The sequence below is a fragment of the Oryx dammah genome, unplaced genomic scaffold (assembly GCF_014754425.2).
Source record: "Oryx dammah isolate SB20612 unplaced genomic scaffold, SCBI_Odam_1.1 HiC_scaffold_10, whole genome shotgun sequence".
Classification (NCBI taxonomy): domain Eukaryota; kingdom Metazoa; phylum Chordata; class Mammalia; order Artiodactyla; family Bovidae; genus Oryx; species Oryx dammah.
In genome coordinates, this window is record NW_024070194.1 from 31887585 (window position 1) to 31896554 (window position 8970).

Genomic DNA, 8970 nt, shown 5'->3' on the forward strand with positions numbered 1-8970 from the left:
ACAAGGGGGACAGGAACTCACTTCCCTCAGAGAAGAGAAAGCAGGCACAGGAAGGACACCATAACTTTAATGGGAACAACTCAGCTCCACATCCCCCAAACATTCTCAACATATGCTGTGGGAGGGGAGGGCAACTGGAAGGCACAGTCTATGGCTGAGCTCACACCTCACCGCTTCCTCTTCAGCTGCTGTGTTCTCCAGCCTTCAGCTGGGTCCCAGGTGAGTGCCCAGGAAGGGCAAGGAAGCCCCTCAGCTGTCTTGGACAGCCTCCCCTTTGACCCATGGTACAGAGAACTAGCCTGGATGGAGACACTGCTGTCACCAGAGCTGGGTGGGGACCCGATTCTAGGGGTGTGGACCAAGCTGGAGGACCACCCCCTAGGGCCCAGCACTGGGAGCACCAAGGCAGAGTCCCTGGTGTCAAGCACTGATTTGGGGTGCACGCCAGGTCTCTGCATGTGGCTTCTGGGTTCTGGAAAGTGGTCCATTCTCCTGACCCAGATGGAGTGGAAGGAGTGGCTCAGTTCCTGGGCTCCGCTTGGAGGGTTCCTGTCCCACTGCCCCCCCAAGCTCACTCACACCCCAAGGGGGCGCTTGTGTCCCAGGAGGCTCACTGGAGCAGCTGGCTCCGCCCGCCCATTCATCTGCCCTTCAAGGTGGGTGCGTCAGTTGCGACATCTGGGCTCTGGCAGATAAGGGGGCATCTCTCAGGCTCACCGCTGCTTACGCTCTGCCTGCTGGAGCCTCCGGGAGAGGTCTTCTATGCGCACGTTCTTAAGCTGGAGCAAGTGCTCCAAGCGTCTCACCTTCATCTGCAGGACCTAGGCCAAGCCACACAGAAGTCAAGTCCAGTGGCCTGCTGCCCCCTGCCCATCTTCCCAGGCCTCAATTCCCTGGCTCCCTCCCAGTGCGCCTTCACCTGCACGGTCTCCTGCGAGGCCAACAGCTCCTGCTCCTTTTCAGCGATCTGGAGGACGAAGCTCGGGTCGCTCTGCAGCGCCTGGCTGTCCCCTAGAGGCCGGGGCACAGGCAGTCGGCCCTCCCTGGGGTGAGAGGCAGCTTAGCTGAGGCTTGGATCTCAGACCCCACCATCACCCTTTCAGTGTCCCTCAACCAAGCCTTTCCTCCCTCCCACTGTCCCTGAAATCCCTTCATCCCTGACTTCCCTACCTTTCCGGATGCAACCCTCACCCTCCCCTCCCAGGTAGAGAGAATATCAGGCTTGGTAAGGTCAGGAGCTCCCAGCTTCCTTACCTGAGTTGCCCCCGTCCCTGGGGGTCTGGGACACCTTCCCCTCGGGCCTTCTGGGACAAACCTGAGACAAGACAAGTATAGGAATAACCCTGAAGGAGTCCTATTTTCCTGTCTTGCCCCTCCCTATAGTCCCACCCCTTCCCCCATAGGAAGGAAGGACAGGAGAAAAGCTCTTCCTGGAAGGGAAGGCAAGTAAAAGCTACCTTACCCACATCTATGTAGTCAGTGCCATCCTGGGGAGCCAGCTCCTGTAAGAACCACCCAGAGTCTGCAGTGAACTTGAGCTGCCCACTCCCAAGGACATCCCTCCCGCTGTGGGCTCCCTTTAGCCAGGCACCCTTCTCCCACACTTGTCACTGAGGCAGAGCTTTCTGCTGCCTGGGAAACTCCCCTAGAACAGTGCAAGAAGCTGGAGTAAGGAGGCACCTGTAAGGAGCCGATGCCCTGCTTCCTACGTCTCTGACGCTCCTCCAGGCGCTGCCTCAGTGGAATGAGCACCAGCTCCACCACACCTGGGGCACACTGTGCTATCTTGCGCATCACGTCCTCTGGTACAGAAAAGTTCAGTTTGTTCAGCACCTTCCTGGGGGTAGACACAGGGATGGTGGACTGATTCCTGGGTGGATGAGTGAGGGGTGGGGGGAAGGAAGGAGATGCTGCAGTGGTAGCCCTTCAGTGCACAGCCCTGGGGGAATGGAAGGGCACCCAACCTGAGCCCAGAACATGTATGTCTCAAGGATCCTTGTCACCTCCCCCAAAGAAGAGTCCCTTGATATTGTTACCAGATAGATTCTGTCTGCATTGTCCTCCCCACTCCAGCCACCAGCCTGGACTGTGGAGACCATAGAGATTCTGTCTGCATTGTCCTCCCCACTCCAGCCACCAGCCTGGACTGTGGAGACCATAGGAGGTAGAAGGGCTGGGCAACCCTTCCTCGGATCCTAGGCTAGGGGCTAGAGATCCCACTAGTGTGCCCAAGTATTCTGTTACCTGTTCAGGTGACTCCAGTTGCTCAGTTTCTGCTGGAGAGAGTTGGCAGGGACATAATTGTGCATCTCCACCATCTTGGGGAAGTAAAACTTGATGACCTCTGCTACCAGGACTGAGGGAGAGGAGGTGGGAGCAGACATGGAAGGTGTAGAGATGGGTAAGGAAGAAGGAAGAGGGAGAAGAAATGGGTAGTGTGGGAGAATCAGGGGTGGCAGAGTGATAGGGCCAAGAGAAGAGGTAGAAATGTGGAAAGGGGAAGGATATATGGAGGGGAGGTAACAGACCAAGAACAGTGATCAGCCAGAGACAAATTCTCCAGAGGAGCTTCATCTCTTTGCCATTAACTCAGGGCATCTGAAAACTAAGGTCTCTAGTCCCCTATTAGAGAATGAGTCTCCAAGAAAACCCTCAGGAGCCTGGGGCCTCATCCTAGGAATTGACTTAATTACACACACACACACAATGATACAGAGATGTAGAGACACACAGACACATAGGGCCATCACCAGAGTCCCAAGAGACAGTTACCAACACACGTATACATGGAAACACAAAGTGTCACATATGCATCAATAGACACACAGAGAAATGCATACTTCTGTCATTAAAATCCCAGGAGAGGGTCTTCAACACACAAACACCTAAACAATCACAAAGAAACATATGCACACAACACCCCCATTCTTACATATAGGACAGAACATATCAACTTGCATATGAACAAACACATGCTCAGACTCCCACAAGACATATAAAATTCAGGAATAAGCATGCGCGCACACACACACAGATGCACAAATACACATCTTAGTCATTAAAGTCCAGGGAAGGAGTCACAGACACATACACAGACACAACACAGCCCACACACATAAAGGATAGAACATGTATACATAAATATGGACACACACATGTTCACATTCCCACAGATGCACACTTCTGCAATTGAAATCTCAGGAGATAGTTGGACACCCCTCTCACTAACCCACATCTAACCCCTCTGCCACAAGCACACAAGCACCAAGAGACATGTATTCACATAGACCCTGTACACACGTACATACAGGACAGAAGGCGTTGACACACAAAGACATGCAGGACATACCCAGGCGTGCGTGCGGACACACTCACACACGTTGGAGCACACACCTCCATCACTGAAGTCCCGGGACAGATTTCGCTTGGGCCGGGATAGAGGGATGTTGTCTACCCACAGATACAGTTGGTGCAGTGCTTCCTCATCCACGCTGCCCGCCATTGGCGCCCTCGGAAAGGTCAAGCCGTTCCAGCTGTATAGCGTCCAGGGCCAACCTCACGAGCCCTCAAGACCCTCTTCTCTCGCCACTGCTGCGACCCAGATCCGCCGCTGCGTCTCTAACCCAGACTCACGTCCCAGCTGGGAGCGGCCATATTGTTTTCTGAAACCATGGCAACCAAAACTGACTCGCCGGGGAGCAGGGACTTCTGGGAGTTGTAGTTTCCCCCCCTCCCGCTACCTCCTTTCAGGCTTCACTTTGAAAAGGCGGTTTCTCTTCCCCGCCTCCCAAGAAACCACTTCTGCCAAATGCTGACCAGACACTGGCCCACTCTGGGAACTGCCGAAGACAACCAGGCCTCCAGAATCCCTGCATCAGTGTCTTCAGAACAACGATCCCCTTCAGGGTCCTTTAGCAATCAGTCCCAAGTGAAGGCAGCAGCCCAGTGTTTTTGTCAGCTTTATCTGGGGATCCATTGTTAGTCACCAGCTGGTTCACATCTGGACTGTGGAATGCTGTGTGACAGTCCTTGCCAGGTCCCTCCTTAAAGCTCTGTCCTCATAGGGCCATCTCCATACCAATGTCCCTTACACCCCCCACCCCCAGTAGTGTCCTGGTGGGGCATTTAACATGTAACCCAGATTCCCAGGGAGAGAACCAGACCTCAAGATCAGTGTCTTTGCAGGTCATTTAAACCCTTAACCCTATTTCTTTCATCATCAAATGGATATAGTTCTCATCTATTTGTCCCAAAGGAGTAATAGGGAGAATGGGAAGGATATTTACAAATCTGTATTTGGGGACGGGCGGAACAGGAGTTAGTTATAAGAATGGGAGCTTCAGCTCCTGTAGACACTTCTACACCGTTCATCTCCAAGAGCTATTCTTCTACAAGTTAGAAACTGAGTCAGTAACCAGTTCCTTTAGGAAAACAGGGCTAGGAATGTCTTAGTGAAGGGACACTTAAATCAGCCTGGGGAAGAGAGCTTGCTTCTGCCACAGACTAGTGATTTGGCTTTGGGCACTTTTCTGTACATATTTTCTCATGGTTTTACCTACCTCATACAGGTTTCTTTTTTAAAGAATATTTTATTTATTTGGACGCGTCAGGTCTTAGTTGCAGCATGGGGGATCTTCTATCTTCGTTGAGGCAAGCAGGATCTTTAGTTGCAGCATGAAACTTAGTTGCAGCCTGTAGGATCTAGTTCCCTGACCAGAGACCTGCTCTTAGCCACTGGACTACCAGGGAAGTGAGCTTTGTGAGCATTTAAAGTGTTTAGCACAGAGCCTGGCACACAGGAAGAGCCCTATTCATGTTGATTGGTGTTATCATTAAAGACATGATCTCAGTTCCAGCAAGAGTCATTCTTGTTGGCAGCAGACAAATGCAGGCATTTGCCTTGTTGGTATTTGAGGTCAGGGACTTGGATTGGCCAGTGGCACCTAGGGAGAAGGCTACTGCTCCCACCCATTTACTCCAGAGCAGGCGAGGGGGTAGACTGGGCTTCTTTGTCTCATCCTCCAGACCTCAGATGGGGACTAGACATGGGCCAAGGTGGGCTGAGAATCCCAGGTGCTTTTTGCTCTCAATTAGTTCTGAAGCCTTCAAGGCCTGGAAGGAATCCCTGAGTGCCAGAGGTGTGGAAGGGAAAGTGTGGAACACCCCCTCCACCTTCCAGTTTAAAAAGATGATGTGGATAAGTGCCCCCGCCCCCCACATTCCAGGGTGGAGAGAGGAGGAACTGCAACGAGGTGGGGGCAGGGAAACAGAGGGGTGATGTGCCAGCCTTAGGCAAGGTGGGAAAACCGGTTTGGGGCCCAGAGCTGCCAGCCTGCTCAAGCTCAGGCCCTCCCCTCACTGGAACCACTGCGGCCTAAAGGCCTCAGTGAGGAAGGGCCTGGGAGGGGTGAGAAGAGAAAAGGCAGGTAGGATCAGCAGAGCAGGCTGTCTCCCCTGTGGATGGGGGCCCTCTAGAGGGTACCACACAGGAAGTTGTTGACATCCTCAACCTCTTCAGGGTGCAGTGTCCCCAGCAATTTCACCTCTACCCTGCCACTGTTCCCAAGGATAGCCTCCAGGAATGGAGATGCCAAACACTGAAAGGTGTAGAGGACTCCCCTCTAAAGGCACCATACAAGGGACACCCCTGCAACTCCAACCTGGACCACAGGAGCTGCCCCCAACATTCTTTTGTTTCTGCCCTCCTGCCCCTCTCCTGCAAGGATCTTCTTTAATGGGCCTTGATAAGCCTAGTTCCCAGGCATCTAGCTTAATTTGGCCCTCCAGGGACTGTTGGCTCCCTCCCTTCTATCCTAGCCAACTGACCCAAAGCTTCTACGTACTGCAAGGCCCAGCTTCCTCAAACCCACCCCCAGGCATTGGTGCACTGAAGACCCCTCCTGCCCCCAAGCCTGTGCTCAGACACTCAGTCATGTCCGCCTCTTTGCGACCCTATGGACTGTGGCACGACAGGCTCCTCTGTCCATGGGATTCTCCTGGCAAGAATACTGGAGTGGGGTGCCACTGCCTCCTCCAGGGGATCCTCTCGACCCAGGGATCGAGCCCGACTCTAAGCCTCCTGCACGTAAGGAGGCAGGCAGATTAGGCAACGTTTAAATACAGATGTTGCCCCTCACCCTGGTCAGGGCCTGGGCTGTAGCCACTCTCTCAGCATTTGTCCCACCAGAGCAAGGATCAAACGGAACAGGGAAACGAAGTGTCCCCAAGACAGACGCAAGCCCAGACCATGAAGGATGCACCCTTGGCTGTTAAAACGTCCACTCCCACAAAAGGGGGGCAGACAGATTTATTGAACTCAGACTGGGAAAGGAGCAGCTGGATGGCTGGACTCTGGGCCCAGCCCCAGGCCCCCTGCCCAGGATAGGGCCCTGCTAGAGAGAGAGGAGAGGCATGGGGCCTGCAGCTGCCCCCAAGGGAAGTGCCCACTATCACTCCTCTGGAGGGCCTCTTGAGAACCTCCAATCTGAAAGAAAATCAAGGGCCAAAGTAACATGGACTGGGCCAGAGGAAGGGGTTGGGAAGTGGGGAAGCAGGCTGAGGCAGGCCTAGGAGCCCGTGGTTAGACTGTGCTTCTCAAGGTGGCCTGGGGACAGGGATGTGGGGCTGCCAGCCTTGTGGGGTCCTAGGCTGGACTTTTCTCTGGAGCCCTTCCCAGAATGGCTTTGGGGTCCCCCCCACCACCAAAGACCTGGTGTGGATGGCAGAGGGGAGAGGCACTCTCTGGCCAGGAGCTTCCAGGGTCCATCCCTGGCTGCTACTGTGGCCTAGTCCACTGATGGCACGGTGTGGTAGCACCGGACAGCTCCCCATCCTCCCCACCTAGTCCCCCATGCCCAGGGGCAACTGGGGAGGAAAGAGGATTCTGAAAAAGAGGCAAAAAGCAGGCAGTGAGGCTGATGCCAGCCCCAGGCCCTACAGAGGTGACTGGGCCTGTCACAGGGCCAGGGGAATATCACTAAAGGATGTGGGGTTCCCCACTCTGGCTCCATCCACAGCAGCTGCCCAGAGAGTCCTCTGCCCTGGTGCTGCCACATCCAGGTCGGGGGGCATGGCTAAGCTCAGTGGTTCAGCTTTGATGTCCAAGACCCCTAACTCCTGCCTGCCTGGCATGGTTCTTTCTGGTCACGTGAACCAGATCATGTTCCAAGTGGAGGATGTGGCTTTGCACACGGTCATCAATGGGGAAGGAGGTGAGGTACCTCTTGACCATAGCAAAGTAAGCCATGGCTTCCCCGAAGCTGGGTACAGGCACCTCATCATCATCCTCCTCATCGTCTTCATCATCTTCATCCTCATCATCATCTTCCTCTTCTTCCTCACTGTCTGACTCAGAGTCCTCCTCACCTTCCAGGAAATGGAGGGTGGGGCACTGGGCCTCCTCCTGGGCACCGTAACCTCCGAAGCTGCCACCAGCCTCCACTACACCCTGGGCCCAGTCCTCAGCCTCCAAGCCCTCAGAGGAGCTCTCTTCCTCCTCCTCCTCTTCCTCTTCCTCACTGTCATCAACATCACCCTCCTCTTCTACCTCCTCTTCCTCCCCGAGCTCCTCTCCTTCCCCCGCTTCCTCCTCCTCCTCCTCACCATCTTCCTCCTCCTCCTCCTCCCCTTCACCCTCCTCTTCCTCTTCTTCCTCCTCCTCCTCTTCCTCTCCCTCACTCTTGAGGGCAGTAGTGATGGTAGCATTAGGGCCACCCCCAAAGCCAGCCTCACGAAAGCAGGCAGCTATGTCCGAAGGTTCCACAGCCTGCCAAGCCGCAGCCACGAAGTGCAGGGCCTCCATGAGGCCCAGCTGCAGGCCTGAGCGATCCTGGCCCTCTAGCGCTGCCATGGCCTTGAGCAGCATAGCCTGGCGGTAGTGGCCCTTCACCTGTTGGACCACTCCACGCTCCAGCGGCTGCACGGTGCCTGGTGGGAAGAAGGCCAGCTGCACATGCCGCAGGCCCGAGGTATCCAGGGACTGGGCAGCCAGGCGGCCAGCCAGCAGCAGGACTCGGCGAGATTCTGCAGCCATGCGGGTGTCCAGGGCCTTCAGGTACTTGGCCAGAGCCTGGGTGGTGACACCACCCTTAGAGTTGGCGGTATAGTCACAGGGCAGGCCAGCTTGGCCTGCACGGGGTTTGGCCGACTTGCCAGCCACAAGTGGGGGCAGCTTCTCACTACCATCGGCGTTGGCACACAGCAGGACACTCAGGCGCTGGGTGGCCCTGCGTGCCCGTCCATCACTGCCACACAGCCCCGCCGCTTGGTCGGGCAGGAAGTCGTACCACAGACTGGTCTCAGTGGCGCTGAACACGTCCTGGGAAGCGTAGCCCTCGGCCACCGACGGTGGCTGCTCCTCCCGAGCGCGCCAGCCTGTGGTACCCCCACCGCTGCCCTCCGAGGGCACTGCGGGAGGGCTGGCGGGCGCCGCTGGGGTCCGGGGGGCAGTGCTGCGCGACCTGGCACGGGCCACCCCGCTGCAGGACACTACCCCGTGGCGCCGGCGGAAGCGGTCCAGCCAGCCGTTGGAGGCAGTGAAATCGTCCATGCCCAGCTCCTCGGCTATACGCAGCGCCTTCTCCTTGAGGATGATGCCCTTGACCGGCAGGCCAGCGGCGCGGATTTGCTGGAACCAGGCGATGAGCAGCCCCTCGAGCTTGTCGTAAGGGGACAGTTTGTTGGTCTTGCGACAGGTGGAGGCTACACCGTACTTGCGCTCCGACGCCAGGATGGCGCGCTTGTTCTTCAGGATGGTGCTCAACGTGGACGGTGGGATGTTGAAGCGCCGCGCGATCTCGCCCTTGCGCAGGTCCGGGTTCTCCTCCACCTCCTGGATGATCCGCGACTTCTCCCGGAACGTCAGCTGCCGCCGCTTGGGGCCCATCCCGGCGCGCCCCCCGCCCCGGGGCCCGGCGCCACCGCCGCCACCCCGGGGCGGGGGGCCCGGGCCCGCGGCGGGGGGCACCTGGC

At 56.4% G+C, this 8970-nt stretch overlaps 2 protein-coding genes across 3 annotated transcripts; both read right to left on the bottom strand.

Moving 5' to 3' along the window:
* Nucleotides 1-51: 51 nt before the first annotated feature.
* SPEF1 (sperm flagellar 1) lies at nucleotides 52-4609 on the bottom strand. Of its 2 annotated transcripts, none has more exons than XM_040247864.1 (7): nucleotides 3394-4609; nucleotides 2245-2356; nucleotides 1681-1837; nucleotides 1463-1502; nucleotides 1255-1315; nucleotides 920-1043; nucleotides 52-821 (listed from the first exon to the last, which is right to left on the bottom strand). In XM_040247864.1, the coding sequence occupies exons 1-7, from the start codon at nucleotides 3500-3502 to the stop codon at nucleotides 714-716; spliced, it is 711 nt and encodes a 236-aa protein (XP_040103798.1). In that variant the 5' UTR covers nucleotides 3503-4609; the 3' UTR covers nucleotides 52-713. The 2 variants fall into 2 exon arrangements, with proteins under 2 accessions (XP_040103798.1, XP_040103797.1); XM_040247863.1 differs by having other exon boundaries at nucleotides 3376-4609.
* A 1653-nt stretch (nucleotides 4610-6262) lies between these two features.
* On the bottom strand, nucleotides 6263-8909 carry CENPB (centromere protein B). Its single transcript, XM_040247871.1, has one exon. The coding sequence runs from the start codon at nucleotides 8882-8884 to the stop codon at nucleotides 7088-7090; it is 1797 nt and encodes a 598-aa protein (XP_040103805.1). The 5' UTR covers nucleotides 8885-8909; the 3' UTR covers nucleotides 6263-7087.
* Nucleotides 8910-8970: the final 61 nt, after the last annotated feature.

Coding starts and splice junctions, on each gene's coding strand:
- CENPB (XM_040247871.1), bottom strand. CDS start 8,884: ATGGGCCCCAAGCGGCGGCAGCTGACGTTCCGGGAGAAGTCGCGGATC.
- SPEF1 (XM_040247863.1), bottom strand. CDS start 3,502: ATGGCGGGCAGCGTGGATGAGGAAGCACTGCACCAACTGTATCTGTGG. Junction 2,357..3,375: donor AGGTGTGTGCTCCAACGTGT/GTGAGTGTGTCC, acceptor CCTCTCCCTCAG/TCCTGGTAGCAGAGGTCATC. Junction 822..919: donor CCTCGCAGGAGACCGTGCAG/GTGAAGGCGCAC, acceptor GGCTTGGCCTAG/GTCCTGCAGATGAAGGTGAG.